This window comes from Cetorhinus maximus, chromosome 6 (assembly GCF_964194155.1).
Source record: "Cetorhinus maximus chromosome 6, sCetMax3.hap1.1, whole genome shotgun sequence".
NCBI classification, from domain to species: Eukaryota; Metazoa; Chordata; class Chondrichthyes; order Lamniformes; family Cetorhinidae; genus Cetorhinus; species Cetorhinus maximus.
This window is the reverse complement of record NC_135884.1, coordinates 3,437,423-3,454,365: the sequence shown is the minus strand read 5'-3', so window position 1 is coordinate 3,454,365 and position 16,943 is coordinate 3,437,423. Positions and strand designations below refer to the sequence as shown.

The window sequence follows — 16,943 nt, the reverse complement described above, 5'->3', positions numbered from 1 at the left end:
CAGATAACCAAAAGCTCTTCAATAGGTACCGTGGTCTGGTCTGGAAAGTGGGGTTTGATGGTTGAGTTGGATGCCATGTTTTGGAAGTTTGAGGAATTCTCTTTAGGAGAATTTGGGGGTGTTTAGCTGTAAATTTCCCTCTGAGGAGATCGATTGTTTGTATTTTTTTTTTAAAAAGTGTGCCCTCGGGCATTCATCACCTGTCCCTAGCTACCCCTCAAGAAGGTGCGAGCGGGTCTACTATCTCAGAGTCCTATCGTGAGAGAGTGGAAAAGGCAGGACGGACGGGTTTAATTACTGACACATTCTTGTCCGAAAGTTAAATCACTTCCCCACCCTTCAAAAGACTTCCTTTTTCATATTAAAACTGCAGAGCCATTGGCTTCCGCTTGGATCAGGTGTGAGGTGTGTGTGTGGGGAAATGAGAGGGGCTGGAGATTGTTTGGTTAGTTACTAACACAGGGGTAAGGACGGAAACATTCCCCTCCCCTCCCCCCCCACCCCGCCCGCCCTCTTTTCCATTCTACTTTCTCAGGTCATTTAAAACAAAAATTTTAAAAATCAAATGTTTTATTTTTAAAAAACTGTTTAAAAACAGGCCAATGATTTGAAAGGAATGGGATCAGTCACCGGTCCTTTTAAAACCATTGTTACAACAAATGCAGTGTGTGATAGAGAGAGAGAGAGAGAGAGAGAGATTCTCTACACTCTCCTGCCTTGTTTATATATTCAGTGATATAGACTAGAAGTAATGTGTTGCTGGAACATTTGCAACACATTGCACAAGACTAGTAAAGCCTATAACAAGGGGATTACAGATTGAAAAATAGGCTCCATACGAAAAAAGAACAAGGGTTAGAAAATCTTCATTGGACTCCCTATAACATTGAACTGAAATCATCAGTATTGTTATATACACAATGATTGTAGTTTAAAAAAAAGCCACAGGTACAATGTCATATTATTTCTTTTACCACACACACGCACACACACAAAAAAAAAACTTAAAACATTGTGCAACATTTTTTTTTTAAGCTTTTTGTAAATCTATCAACTGCAAGTTATTCACAAAATAGCTCCCTGCTGTTAATAACCCAGTCCACTGTGGTTTGGTCCAGTGCCTTGTGGGATCAGGCCTCTCACCTTGACCGCAGGGAGAGGGAGGAGGGGAGGAGGGGGATGGAGAGGGGGAGGGGAATGGTAGGTGGAGAGGGAGGGAGAGGAGTGGTAGGTGGAGAGGGAGGAGAGGGAGGGAGAGGAGTGGTAGGTGGAGAGGGAGGAGGGCGATGGAGAGGGAGGAGGGGAATGGTAGGAGGAGAGGGAGGGAGAGGAGTGGTAGGTGGAGAGGAAGAAGGGGGTTAGGGAGGGGGGAATGGGAGGTAGAGGGGGGAGGAGGGGGAGGGAGCAGACTCCTACAATGCAACAGTGTTTTGAACTGAATTCCTGTTTCTTGAATATTTCACCTTAAAAAAACAAAAAAGAAAACGATGGGGGTGGGTGGGGGGCGTTGGGGGCGGAGGGGAAAATGTGGGGGAGTGGGGGAAAGGATGAGAAAGAAATCGGAATTCCAATGGTTCTGCTCCAAGCTTCATCACCTGACCGCACCACCAAAGCAATCAAGGGAGCCTCCAAGACCTGCCTGCAACACTTGCGGGTCTGCACATCAGAATATTGTGTTGAAGTTCATGATGAGGTGGTGGGGATGAAGAAGGGAATTGAGCAGAAATAAAGAATAACCTCCAGAGGGTCACCTTAATATTGGGAAGACAGTCAGAGTCTTCATGCAAGGATCAGGAAGCAAGATCTAGCCTTCAGATTGGAGTGAACGGTGTTCGAAATGCTTGCTAGTGATTGCTTGAATAAGATACGTAAGTTAGTTGCTTCCACTGTTTTATTTAATGTGAACTCTGAGGGGGTTAACCATTGAGTTTAGACCTAGGTCTAGGGTGAGCACAGCTTCAGGGAATGGGGATATCTGGTCCTAGAAAGGCTAGAGTTTATGTCAAAAAAAGCACAATTTTAGTCTCTCATAGAGAGCTTACATCGCAGTCTCTATTATTATCTGTGTGGGTTTTCCGACATCATTTCCTGCAGTCCCATTGGGACTGAGTGGAACTGTGGCCTCAGCATCCAAAGCTAGGTCTTTTGGTTTCCTTCCTTCTCCTTTGGGTGCAGTGAGCATCTTTATCCGCTGGTGGGGGAGATCAGAGAGGAGAGACAATTAGAATGGATAACAACACAACACCGACAAATTCACAACACCGAGAAACAATGATTCGGGATAGAATCGATAGATGGAAAAATGTGGGTTGATTAGGAAGAACCAGCATGGATTCATTGAGGGAAAATCCTATTTAAACAAGTTGCTGGGGTTTTCTTTGAAGAGGTAATAGAGAGAGGGTTGATGAGGGTAATGTTGTTGATGTGGTGTACATAGACTTGCAAAGGGCAATTGACACAGTGCCACATAATAGACTTGTGAGACAAGTTATAGCCCATGGAATAAAAGAGACAGCAGTAACATGGATACAAAATTGGTGGGAAACAGCATGTAATGATTAATGGATATTTTTGGGGCTGGAGGAAGGTTGCAGTTAATAAAGCATACAGTAGCCTAGGCTATATTAATAGAGGCATAGAGTACAAGAGCAGTGAGGTTATGCTGAACTCATATAGGACATTGGTTAGGCCTCAGCGGAGTATTGTGTACAGTTTTGGGTGCCTCACTTTAGGAAGGATGTAAGCACATTGGGGAGAGTGCAGAAGAGGTTTACAAAAATGGTTCCAGGGATGAGAAACTTCAGTTATGAATATAGATTGGGGAGGTTGGGACTGTTCTCCTTGGACAGGAGAAGGCGAAGAGGAGATTTGATAGAGATGTTCAAAATCATGAGGGGGCTGGACAGAGTAGACAGGGAGAAGCTGTTCCCGCTCGTAAAAGGATCAAGAACGAGAGGGCAAAGATTTAAAGTGTTTTGCAAAAGAGGCAAATGTGATGTGAGAAAAAAACTTTTTCACACAATGAGTGGTTCGGGTCTGGGATGCACTGTCTGGAAGTGTGGTGGAGGCAGGTTCAATCGAGGCATTCAAGAGGGCAGCAGATGATTATCTGAATAGAAACAATGTGCAGGGGTACGGGGAACAGGCAGAAGAATGGCACTGAGTCATAATGCTCATTTGGAGAGCCAGAGCAGACACAATGGGCCGAATGGACTCCTTCTGCACCATAATTATTGTGAATGGGAGGAGGCCACTCAGTCCCTCCAGCCTATCCCACCATTCAATTAGATCATGGCTGATTTGTATCTTAACTCCATCCATCCACATTGATCCCATAACCTTGTCAAAGAAACAATCGATCAATCTCAATGTTGACATTTTCAATTGATCTCCAGCCATTTCTGTGGGTGGGGTGGGGAGAGAGTTCCAGATTTCCACTCCTCTTTGTGTGAGGAAGCGCTTCCTGACATCAACCCCCAACAGCCTAGCTCCAATTTTAAGGTTCTGCCCCCTTGTTCTGACGCACCCCCTCCAATCCACCAGAGGAAATACTTTCTCTTTATCGACCCTATTACATGCCCCTTATACATATGGAGTCATACATCCTGAGGTTGTGAAAGGCGCTAAACAAATGTAACTTCTTTCTTTCATGCACTGGATGCAGAAAGTCTTCCTGAGCTGCGATGCTCAGAACGTAGCACAGCACTCTGAGTGGAGTCTGACTACAGCTTTAAATAACTGTAATATAACTACCAACCATGAGTAGGGGCTGGGAGGAGGCCTGAAAGGAGCATAAACGCCAGCAGTTAGTCAAATGGCCTGTTCCTGTGCCATAGATTCTATCCAGTTCTAAAAGCCTGAAAAGTATTCTATTTGGATTCCATTCTATGAACAGGTGGGAACATAGTCCTCATGGTTTAAGTGTCATGTCTAAACATCTAGCATCCATTAAAACCTTACCTCAATTATTGGCCCATCCAATTGAATAATCTTGACAACCACTACCAGTGGGATGCATATCATGGAGGACAGAGCCAATAACCAACCCAAACCTTCTGCCCAGTGAGGGAACCTGTAGATTTTGTTGTAGGTCAATGGCGTGTACTTGGCAAGAGAGAAGACAAAACAGGCCTATGAGGGAAAAAGGAAATAAACAGTCACGTTGAAAACTCTGGTGCAACCAAAGCAAAAAAAAAGTTCCCTCTACACCGTCCCCATCAAACACTCCCAGGACAGGTACAGTACAGGGTTAGATACAGAGTAAAGCTCCCTCTACACTGTCCCCATCAAACACTCCCAGGACAGGTACAGCACGGGGTTAGATACAGAGTAAAGCTCCCTCTGCACTGTCCCCATCAAACACTCCCAGGACAGGTACAGCACGGGGTTAGATACAGAGTAAAGCTCCCTCTACACTGTCCCCATCAAACACTCCCAGGACAGGTACAGCATGGGGTTAGATACAGAGTAAAGCTCCCTCTACATTGTCCCCATCAAACACTCCCAGGACAGGTACAGCACGGGGTTAGATACAGAGTAAAGCTCCCTTTATTTCACCCTGTCCTCTGTCTAGGGAGGTTTCTCTGCTGCTCAATGTGAACTGTTTACAGCAATGAGGTAGCTTCTGGGCATAATTGAGTCATGTTGTGTTGTGGAGCCAACACTTACTCATAACTGGATTGAGAAGAATCCAAATTTATTTCTTGTGCAAGTCTAAAAGCCAGAGGGAACATGTTCCTGTCTCAGCAGCAGTGTGGTCTGGAACAACCCCCGCAGTTGGGTGCTATGGGGATTTGGTGTTTGACTCACACGGTGGCCATGGAAACATTGAGCGAAGTGTGTGGATTGCTCCATCTTTACTGCTAAACAACATTTCCTGAAAGCTGAACAGTGATAGCTGAGCTGAGGGATGAATTAGTGCAGGAGGATGGAGATTTCTACTCCCCTCTCACTCTCTCCTGAGCATGGGAGCTGAAGTTGTTGCTCATCTTCGTTCCTTCCTTCCCACTTTGTGTCATAGTAGCTCTGACCAGCTCACTCACTTTGGACTGATGCTTCTTACCAGTGTCAGCTGTGACTCAATGGGTAACACACTAACCTCTGTGTCAGAAACAAGCAGGTTTGTGTCCCAGTCCAGAAATTCAACCCCTAATCCAGTCCGCCAATTGCTGTGCGGTACCGAGGGAATGCTGCCCTGCCAGAGGTGCCATCTTTCAGATGAGATGTCAAACAAAGGCCCCATGCATCCTCTTAAGGTGGAGGGATGCTAAAGATCCCATGATCCCTATTGGAAGTCAAGCAAGGGCGTTCCCTTTTTGGTTTTGGTGGGATCTTGCTGTGCACAAATTGGTTGCTGAATTTCCTACCCTACAACAGCAACTATGTGTGAAAAGTGCTTCATTGCTTGTAAAATGCATTGAAATGTCCTGAGGATGGGAAAGGCACTATATAGAAATGCAAGTTCCATCTTTCTTCCTGGCAGTGCGTTCAGGCCATTGAGTGACAGTGGATTGAGATTCTGAACTCACCATGCACAGCAGTGGAGTGATTACAGTCCAACTCCACTTCATCCAAATCCCAGGCCTGTAGCCAATCATGTCTTCAATTGCATCATAGAAATCATCAGCTCCTGTTGTGGTTCGAAAGGAGATACATTATTCGCCTATGAGACAAAGCCACACATGCTGCTTCAACCTCGCGTTGCCTGGCCTCCTGTGTCCCCTGTCTGCTCGGACCACCCGCCCACTGGATCACTACAATCCCCCTGACCAACACAATTAGACTGGGCAGCTCAGTCAAAGTTCAATCACCAATAACTTGCATTGAGAGTCCTGTTGCCATTTTGTTTCCCTTCTCTTGGCTGATTTTGGTTTTAGTCTTGTCTTTGCTTCTGGGACAGCAGCTGCTCATCATCCCGGCCATCCACACCTCCTCTCGGCACATCTTTTGTTTCTGTGCTTGTCCCGTCACCACTCCCTTTAGAGTCTAGGCCATCAACCCACCTGTGATTTAATCTCTCCCGTCACATTTCTAACGGAGCCCAGTTCTGATGAAGGGTCAGTGATCTGAAATGTGGGGGTGGGTTCCCTAGTGGGCTTCCAGGCCCCCATGTTTGGACCCTTTGGGGATCCTGAGCCTGGTTCTGGCTGCCTGCAGCGAAACATCCCAGAGGCAGCTGTAGGGCGGACTCTCGATGTTAAGGCCCAGTTATAGTGCCTTTAATACAATAAAACATCCCAGGGCGCTTCAGAAGCATTAATCAAACAAAATTTGACACTGGGACACATAAGGGGATATTCATTCAGGTGACCAAAAAGAGACAGTTTTTGAGAAACTTCTTAAAGGAGGAGGAGGGGGGAGGTAGCGGTGGAGACGGTTAAAGGGTGAAGGTCTGATATTAAGCCACTCAAAAGCTTTTACTCCAGCTGATTGTTTTCTCTCTCCCACGAAGCTGCAGACTCAAGGTTGGTGAAACAGATCCTCTGAATGTTACCACATTACTGTGGGTGGGATCTTGCTGTGCACAAATTGGCTGCCGTGTTTCCTACATTACAACTGTTCAAAAGTGTTTCGTTTGCTGTAAAAGGGATGACCTGAGGTCATAAAAGGGGTCTACGGAAATGCCAGTTTTCTCTTTCTTTCCCGTCAGGGGACAGGATTGGAGTAGGCCATTCTGCCCCTCAAGCTCTCCAGCCAAGCGACATAGTGCCACTTGGGACCTCAGCGAGGGCATGTCCGTGTGGGAGACGAGACCCCCCCATGGACAGGATGGCAGCCAGGCTGGCTTTCCCCTGCCTCTCGGGCCACAGAGAACAGGTGCAGGGGTTCCCAAGCCCTGAATCGCTGGGCCCTGTGGTCTTCATGGACAGTACCATCACCCTCCGAGTTATTTGAGGAGCTGGTACGTTGAAGCTCAACACTTGCTTTCAGCATCCAGAAGGATTAATAGATTACCCAGGCCGTCCGTATGAGCTTATAAACCCCAGAATGCAGCCTTTCCAGTTTCATGCTAAATAGGGATGTCTCGTTCTCTGGAGAGTGTCCTCTAGGGGATCCTGGGATTGCCCTTTGGGTTATACAATTCCTAAAACAAGGCACAGGAGCAGAAGGATCTCGGGGCACAGATTCACCAACCACTAAAAGTAGCATGTGCAGGTTAGGCCATGAGTAAAAGCTAACAAAGCACTAGGGTTTTTAATCCAGAGGAACTGGACTGAAAAGCAGGGAGGTTATGTTAAACTTGTATCAATCTTCAGTTAGACCACACTTAGAGCGCTGTGCTCATTTCTGGCCTCCATATAATAAAAGGGATATAGAGGCACTGGAGAAGGTGCAAAAAATAATAATTAGGACAGTACCAGAACCAGGTTATAGCTATCAGGAACGACAGAACAGGCTGGGGCTCTTTTTTCTGGGAAAGAATAGGCTGAGAAGTAACCTGATAGAGACCTTTAAAATAATGAAGTGGTTTGATAGGAGGGTTAACGTGGAGAAGGTGTTTCCACTTGTGCAGGATCATCCAAAACTAGGGGCCATAAATATAAGACAGTCCAATGGGGAATTCAGGAGAAACGTCTTCACCCAGAGAGCGGGGAGAGTGTGGAACTCGCTCCCACAGAGAGTGGTCAAGGGAAGCTGGATAAACACACGAGGGAGAAAAGAGTAGAAGGAAATGCTAAGAGGGTGAGATGAAGAGGAGTGAGAGGAGGCTTATGAGGAGTATAAACAACAGCACAGACCTGATGGGCTGAATGGCCTGTTTCTGTGCTGTAAAATTCTACACAAACACCCTTTAATAACCAACATTTAGTCAACATTAACAACTGCACCCTCAGTGCAATGACTTGAGAGTCCACTAAAAAATTAAATTGCTCTGTCCAAAGACTTCCACCCAAATCAAGCTTTTCGGTGTGATAGGAATCTTTAAATGGGAATGTGAAACTCAGACAGAATGTCATAAAGGCTGGAAATGGGCAGGAGGAGCAGCTGCTAGTCTGAGGTAAAAAGTATTCAAATTCAGCTAACCTCATTTGACCTTACATCACAGGACAAACAAATGGGACGGCATTCATGTAAAATTAGAAACAGAATAAGCTGATTCACACAGTGAATGTAATTACAGGCATGAGGATTCTGCACAATGGAGACCCTTTTCTAAGGGTCACGTAACCAGAGGCAGCTTTCACCCTGATAAGAAAATCAAAATACTGCAGAGGCTGGAAATCCGAAATAAAATTGGAAAATGCGGGAGACACTCAGGAGGTCTGGCAGCATCTGTGGAGAGAGAGAAGCAGAGTTAACGTTTCAGGCTGATTGGTCATTAACCTGAAACATTCCTCTCTCCACAGAAGCTCTCTGACCCGCTGAGTATTTCCTGCATTTCCCGGTTTTAACCAGGCCGCGGTGTGTGATTACCGCGCAGGGACCACGGAAGGATATTGGAAGACGGTTTACTCTCAGGAGGGTGGGTGCACGGGGGTCAAAGCTCGAACATGCAGCTCCACCCCCACCCAGGGGTGCCAGCTGGTCACAGGCTCTCCCTAAATTCTGTCCTTAACGCTGTCTGGCTATTAGCAGCTGATCGGGAATGGAGATTTCAGGATACAGGCAGCAGCTGTTGGTTGCAGGGAGTGAATGACAGAAGTGATGACACACGGATTTCACTTACGCTGCCTGTGTGAATTTTATGTAGAATTACTTACAGATAGAGTTTACAGCACAGAAATTGTGCTCCACACGAGCCTCCTCCCCCACTCCTCTTCATCTCAGCCCATCCCCATATCCTTTCTCCCTCATGTGTTTATCCAGCGTTTCCTTAAATGTATCTATACCAATCACCTCCGCCTCTCCCTGTGGGAGTGAGTTCCACATTCTCCCCACTCTCTGAGTAAAAAAGTTTCTCCCCCATTCCCGAGTGGGTTTATTACGGACTATCCTATATTGGTGGCCCCAAATTCTGGTGTCGCGCCCCACCCCACACAACGTGGGGACATCTATCTCTACACTCTCATAATTTTAAAGACTTCTATCACATCTCAGTTTCGGTTTTCTGAAGAAGAGACACAGACTGTCCTTCCTGATATATATATATAACCTCACAGCACTGGCATCAATCCAGTGAAACTGTGGCAATTCAACTGTCAAAAATATCCTGCATAAGTCTAGATATGCTACTTTAAACATCACAATAGGGTGCAGTCTGTCACTGTACAACACTGATGTACAGTACAGGTGGGGACAGGTCTGTAAGTGTATAACACTGGGGTACAGTACTGGTGGGGACAGGTCTGTCACTGTATAACACTGGGGTACAGTACTGGTGGGGACGGGTCTGTCACTGTATAACAATGGGATACAGTACTGGTGGGGACGGGTCTGTCACTGTATAACACTGGGGTACAGTACTGGTGGGGAGGGGTCTGTCACTGTATAACACTGGGGTACAGTACTGGTGGGGACAGGTCTGTCACTGTGTAACACTGGGGTACAGTACTGGTGGGGACGGGTCTGTCACTGTATAACACTGGGGTACAGTACTGGTGGGGAGGGGTCTGTCACTGTATAACACTGGGGTACAGTACTGGTGGGGAGGGGTCTGTCACTGTATAACACTGGGGTACAGTACTGGTGGGGACGGGTCTGTCACTGTATAACACTAGGGTACAGTACTGGTGGGGACAGGTCTGTCTAACACTGGGGTAACAGCCTCCCTATGTGAGTTCATAGTCAGTCATGTAAACTTGTCCTTTTTGGGTTTGAGATGAAAGGAGAACGATCACTTACCGTACACCCAAGCTATTGCAATACATTCAAAGAATGCCACCCAGAGAAGGCACATGCCGCTGGCTGCATAGTAGTCAAACAGCTGGAACACATACAACCCACCCTGTAAAGAAACAGAGAACATAGCATCACTCACAATAGAGAGAACAGGCCCTCCATTGCTGCTCTCCCTCCATCTCTGCCCTCCCTCCAACTCCTTAAAATGAGGGCCAGGCTGTTCAGGGGTGATGTCAGGAAGCAATTGTTCCCAAAAAGGAGAGTTGAAATCTGGAACTCCCTCCCCCAGAAAGCTCTTCAGGCTGGGGGGAGGGTGGAGATTGGGTCAATGGCAAATATCGAAACTGGGGAATGATAGATTTTTGTTGGGTTGCTGGGTAAGGGGATTGAAGTTTCTGAAAGGAGCCCAGATACAGATCAACAACGATCTAAACGAATGGAGGACCAACTTCAAGGAGTGGAACGCCACTTGCTCACGTCCCTTATCTCATCGCTGCCGGTGGGATCTTGCTGTGCACAGGTGGTCTGCTGCGCTTTTCAAGCATTACGGCAGCGACTATACTTTTAAAGCGCTTCGGGACATCCTAAGGTGGTGCAGGGCGCTACAGAAATGCAAGCCCTCTCTTTCTAAGGTGGGGTACCTCTTGCTGAGTACGATTGCTGACAGCAGTGGGGTCTAAGTGAGCTGATGCCGATCGGGGCTGCGCCTTATTGCTGCGGTTTAAATGAACTCTGATAACAGCCGGCGACATGAAGGGACCTCAAAAAAGGGGAAAAGAAAAATCTCCATGTATTTCGTGTGTTCAGTCTGGCAACCAGCAGCACCACAGTAAATCTCCAGAGGTTGCTGTAAGGGTTGCCAACCCCTCCTGGAGTCTCCAGGAGTTGGGAAATTTCTCTCCTGCATACAGCTCCAAGCAAAAACACCTGGTTGGAAAAAAAAAAAAATCAAAAGGGCTGTAAAAAATGTATTGGCTGCAAAAAAATGTTAGATGGGGCCGGGGGGCGTGGACAACTCCATTTGAATAACAGGCAAGAATCATCCAATCAGATAACAAAAGAGAGCTTTCCACCCGATGGGGTTGGGAACGCAGGGCACTGTGGCAATGGGTGACCATTGACGGGTGAGTGAAAGCGGGGCACCCTGAGGATGGGAGTGTCGCGCGGCCGATGGCCGGGGTACGTGGGGTGGTGGGGCAGTCAAGAGGCGGGAGGTCATCTGAAGAAACCTCCCCAGGAATGCCCCGGCCGCAGTTGGCAACCCTAAAACCAGGTTCAAGAAGGGTTTCGGCGTTTTTTTTTTTAGCCTGGCTTCTCGCTAACAAGTTCCGGACGCACGAGGTAGTTTTACAAAAGGAAGCTGGAGATGCTTTGAGGCACTTCAGAATGGGACACGCTGTATGGAAAAAAGTTGAATTTTATTGCACCTTCCGTAATTTTCAAGTCAAAACTTTTTGTCATGTATTTTTTTTTTTTACAAAATTTATGAACAAAGTGTATTTTTTTTTAAAGAGAACAAAAAAAGATCAAAGATGGGAAAAAAGAAGTCCTGTGGAGTACTTACTTCAGTCACCATAACCAGCCCCAGCAAGTAGCTGAATGAGCATGTTATAGCTATGAAGATTTCCCGTCTGTAACCCTTCCTTAGGAAGGATGGGTAAAGATCAACGAGGGAAGTAATCTGCCCTTCAACTTCCACGAACTGTCAGAAAACAAGTCAAAGACAAGACAAAAACATCAGGCTTTACAGTGTCAATCGCATTCCCGACATTCACACTTTCCCAGGTTTCCCCTGTGTCAGTCTAATCACGTCTGTCACTCCTTCAGGAATAATCAAATGGATAACACAAATCCGATCCTGTGAGAGTGAGCAGCAAACTCTAACCAACGAGAATCCTTAACTCTGGGTGCACAATGTACAGCCTGAGGTTCTATATAGTTAATCCCTGTTGACCTCCCTCTCACCGTGGACTAAATGTCCTTCAACAATCAGTCATTCTGACAATCACGGCCCACCCTACCCGCCATCAAACCCCAGCCACAGAGTCGGCGCAGTTAGCAACTGCGGCCAGGGGTCGGAGTCAAACCCACACCTGCAGACACCTGATGTCCATGTGCGCAGTCGCTTCCGGGACCACTGAATGGAACCCTGTCCATGAGGAAGTGAGGAGAGAAGCATGGAGAGAAGAGGGGGAGAGAGAGGAGTGAAGGAGAGGAGGGGAGACAGAGGAGTGGATGAGAGGAGGAGTGGAGAGGGAGGACGGGGGACCAAGGGAGAGTGTGCAGAGGGAGGAGGAAGTGGGGGATATCTCTCAGGTTTAACAGGCTGACTGCGAGGAACAGTCAAGGACTGGACTCCATTCAGGTACAGCAAGCACAACAGGAGTCACTTAATCTTAAATTGGAGGATTTCACATTAACAAATCTGCAAGCCCAGTGGAATTAATAAATTGCAAAAAAGTGACAGTTAAATTTAATTTCATTAACATCTGTTTCATTTAATCTCTTTATCATCCAAGTGAGGTACCTCAGTGGTGGGAATGGTTATAACACGGGGTCAGATACAGAGTAAAGCTCCCTCCACACTGTCTCCATCAAACACTCCCAGGTCAGGTACAGCACGGGGTTAGATACAGAGTAAAGCTCCCTCTACACTGTCCCCATCAAACCATCCCAGGACAGGGACAGCATGGTGTTAGATACAGAGTAAAGCTCCCTCTACACTGTCTCCATCAAACACTCCCAGGATGGGTACAGCACGGGGTTAGATACAGAGTAAAGCTCCCTCTACACTGTCTCCATCAAACACTCACAGGGCAGATACAGCACGGGGTTAGATACAGTGTAAAGCTCCCTCTACACTGTCCCCATCAAACATTTCCAGGACAGGTACAGCATGGGGTTAGATACAGAGTAAAGCTCCCTCTACACTGTTCCAATCTCAGAAAGCTGTACCCAATGCACCGTTGCTGATTTTTCAGTTTCCCAGAGCGGACTGAGGATCCAAACCCATTAAAACACGATTCTGACAACCAGCAGGATTGGATCCAAGGCCAAGTGTCAAAGGTTAGAAGTTAGAGTTGGAATTAACCAGTCGTGTTTGTGGTGAATGCTCAATAAACTTAGCATTAAGGTGCAACAGGTATTTCTGACTGATTTGTGTTTTATCAAAGTTACACCTTTAGGTAAATATTATTCACAGCATGTGATTTAATACCATTTGCTTCTTTGATGTTGGAGGTCAGCGGGAGGATGTATAAAGTCTGAACTGTAATCCCACCTGATCATAGGTAAACACTGGGGTGAGTTTTATCTGGAGCTCTCTATCCAGCACCTGTTCTTTGTATGCATCGGGAGAAGATTACCACACAGCACAGCGAGACTGGACAAATGCTGTCAGCTTGGCTGTCCATTACAGGCGGCTTGGGATGGGGTGGGTCAGAGGTCTAATCATCTCCCCTCTGCTCCCGAGGGCACCCTCCTTCGTTTGGGGTAACGGGTAACACGAGATCCTGGCTAACCATTCGACGTGTTACCCAACTGTTGCCCTGATGAGATGAGCCTGGAAGCCATGGGGGAGGGGCAGGGGACGGACTATTTGGCTGTAAATATCATTACAGGTGAGCCCTTCGCACCCAGGCCACATTCGTAGCTGTGCTTCGTGCCGGATGAGCAGGCTGACTAAGGGCGGATTAACATCAGCTCCAGGTACAAACACCACCCGAGGCAGTCAAGCACAACCAGCCCCACCCTCAAAAAACAAAGAACAAGCAAGCTAACAATCACTTACCTGTGCACACATATTAAACAGGATGTGATATACAATAATTAACTCATACGTCAAGCCTCTCGGCCAATCGCCAAGAGCCTCTATGCAAAAACCTTCAGGCCTCCCAGATTGGCAAAAAAAAAACCACACAGACCTTTCATTGTATTTTTACTTTAACACTGGTAATAGTCCCAATCTAAGTTCATAACATTCCGTCTCCCTTCGCCTTCCCCAGAAGCCGAGATAAGGCACTCATTCGGACAAGGCACTAAAATGCTTACTCGGTCCCTGTTCCCTCATCGTAAAAGAACCTCCCTTTGAAAAAAGGATGAATTTTTCCCTCGCATTTCTCCTCAAGGCAGTGGAGGGTGGGACAGGGGTTCTGATCTGATCTGATCTGGTCTTTTATTTATTTATTTGCCATTGGTTTTGTTGAAAAGAAATAAAACAAAAATCTCACAATGGAGGCAGCGAGTAACAGGGAACTTGAAGCCATGTGTGATTTAACTGACCAAGCCATGTGTGTTTGATGTTTGTGAGCAGAGGTGGTCCTGTGTGGAGGCGTGTTACACCTATTTCGCACTGACGGGATCAGAAGCACACACACGCAGAGCTAACCACATACATATCACATACACACGTGTGTCCAAATGCACACGCATGTACATATGAACCTATGAAGGACATCCAGGAGCACCTGGGCAGGTATGTGTGTGTGTGGGCACATGACGACCCAGAGACATGTGTGTGTGGGCACACGCCAAACCAGGCACGCGTGTGGGAACACACACGACCCAGAGAAACGCGGGAGAGCACACGCTAACTCAGAGACACGTGCGTGGGCACACGGCGGCCCAGAGAAACGTGTATGGGCACACGCCAAACCAGACACGCGTGTGGGAACACACACGATCCAGAGAAACGCGCGAGAGCACACGCTGACTCAGAGATATGCGCGTGGGCATATGAAGACCCAGAGATGTGCGTGTGAGCACACGCCAAACCAGACACGCGTGTGGGAACACACACGACCCAGAGAAACGCGGGAAAGCACACGCAGACCCAGAGACACGTGTGCAGGAACACACAGATGCAAAGACACGCGTGTGGGCGCCGCCAAACCAGACACGTGTGCGGGAACACACACGACCCAGAGAAACACGTGTGAGCACACGCAGAGCCAGAGAAACACGCGTGATGGACACGGTGCATCCCCAATCTGTCGGTCTAGTTGCGACAATCAATGGGACAAGATTCATGACCAGCGCTCCTGCGACTGGTGGATGGTAAGCAGCCCCCAATACACTGACAGCAGATGGCACAGTTTGACGGTGCTGGTGGGGGGGAGAGGGATGGTGCCTGGAGGGATTTTGCAACATCCCTGAGCGAGCTGATGGGCTGGGGGCGGAATCGCAGCCTCTACACTGCAATGCAAGCCACCAGTTATCCCACCGACTTGGTTCAATGGCAAAATGAGGGTGTATGAAATGCCGGGACAGATTCTCCATTCCCCCCCCACCCCGGTAAGGAAAAAAGTGCCGAGGAAAGTTACACGGCAGAAAAAAATCCACAATGAGAGACACAGCTGGAGGGTGGGGGGGTGTGGGGGTTTGTGGGGGGCGGGGGGTGGTGGTGGGTGAGTGCAAAACACACTCAAAACCAGATCGGAATTCTCTCTCTCCTTTTTTTTTTTAATGAGTAGAGAGAGAGAGAGAGAGAGAGAGAAAGGAGAGAGGGAGAGAAGCTGGGCCCTCTCCCACCAAAACCCCGCCGCATCCCCAGCTAACCGCGGAGAGCCGGTTATTGCTCGTGAATTAAGACACATGACCCCCTACGAGTTCAGACTGACCTGACTGTCCAATCCGAGGAGCAGGAGCATTACGAAAAACAAGACAGCCCAGAATGTAGGCCATGGCATCATGCTCACTGCTTTAGGGTAAGCGATGAATGCCAAACCAGGACCTAGAAGGAGGCAAATGCAGAGAGATGGGGGTGGAGGGGGAGGAGGGGGGGGGGAGCGGGGTTGGTGGGGGTGGGGGTTTTGGAGGGAGAAATAAGGGCGGAGGGGGGTGGGGGGGGGTGGGGGAGGTGAGGAGAGGAGGGGTTACAAGAGGCACCAAATGATCATGTAATTTCATATCACAAAAAATACACAGGTACTTTATATTACAACAGAAACTCAAACACAGCTAGCATGCGAATCAACTTTTCAAACTCCCTTTTCAATTGGCAATAGAAAAATGCTTAAACCAGTGATGAAAATGCCCCATTTTACCACCTACGCCCTGCTTATTTAACCAGGCGACCATGTGGAGCAGCAACACCAGCATGGACCCGATGGGCTGAATGGCCTAATGTCGCAAAACTCAATGTCATTCCAGGACATGGTCGAAGGATCGCTGCACATTCACAATAACAGGAATTTAAACCTTTCTTCTCCCCCCCCACCCACCCCCCCAAAAAAAGGTTATATGATTAGAAATCTCGGTCCCCCTGCCTGCGACAGGGAAGACACACATTTCATTTTCCTCTTTTTATTTCGAGCCGCGTGAGAGAGATGATTAAAATTTCTACTCGGAGGAGGTCAGCTTCCCAGGTCAGGAACATTCCAGAAACTCGCGAGGAACGCGGGTTTGAAAAGTCGTCCAGCGCGGAAATCTCGGAGCCCAAGTGACACGTTTGGAAAATGATTAACAGGGGGTTTCCGCTCTCTCTCTCTCTCTCTCTTTGCTTTGGTGTTTACGGAGCTAAAAGATTGACGGAACTCGCAGTTCACACTTAACACTTTCTGAATCGACTATTAAAACATATCGAGTTTAACAGTGTGTGTTATTAGTTTGTGTTCAACATGACAGCAGTTATACTGGGGGATGATTGCAGTGGATCAGTGGGTGCATTGAAGGTGAGTGGGATCCCATCTCTGGAAACAGTGTTTGTTTAAAGCCTTTTCCCTAGGGCTAGGGGAGCTGCTTTTGGACAGGGACAGGGAATGGATGGGGATGGAGTAGGTGGGTAGATGGGGAGGGAGATATGGAGAGGGGGGCAGGGGAACGGGTGAGTGTTGAGGGCGTTGTTGGGGAATGGGTGAGTGTTGAAGGTGTTGTTGGGGAAGGGTGAATGTTGAGGGGGGTTGGGTGGGGGAAGGGTGAATGTTGAGGGGGGTTGTTAGGCGATGGGTGAATGTTGAGGGGGGTTGGGTGGGGGAAGGGTGAATGTTGAGGGGGGTTGGGTGGGGGAAGGGTGAATGTTGAGGGGGCTTGTTTGGCGATGGGTGAATGTTGAGGGGGCTTGTTTGGCGATGGGTGAATGTTGAGGGGGCTTGTTTGGCGATGGGTGAATGTTGAGGGGGCTTGTTTGGCGATGGGTGAATGTTGAGGGGGCTTGTTTGGCGATG

General features: G+C 47.8%; 1 protein-coding gene across 2 annotated transcripts in view; it reads right to left on the bottom strand.

Moving 5' to 3' along the window:
• Positions 1–1,869: 1,869 nt before the first annotated feature.
• Positions 1,870–16,943, bottom strand: part of LOC144681484 (sodium- and chloride-dependent taurine transporter-like) — a 35,616-nt gene continuing 20,542 nt past the window's right edge. For both annotated transcript variants that reach the window (XM_078543106.1, XM_078543105.1), the window contains exons 7-12: positions 15,399–15,511; positions 11,345–11,482; positions 9,784–9,886; positions 5,529–5,629; positions 3,961–4,131; positions 1,870–2,191 (exon numbers count right to left, since the gene is read on the bottom strand). In XM_078543106.1, coding sequence (XP_078399232.1) covers positions 2,039–2,191; positions 3,961–4,131; positions 5,529–5,629; positions 9,784–9,886; positions 11,345–11,482; positions 15,399–15,511 — 779 coding nt within the window. In that variant the 3' untranslated portion in view covers positions 1,870–2,038. The remainder of the gene's footprint in view (positions 2,192–3,960; positions 4,132–5,528; positions 5,630–9,783; positions 9,887–11,344; positions 11,483–15,398; positions 15,512–16,943) is intronic.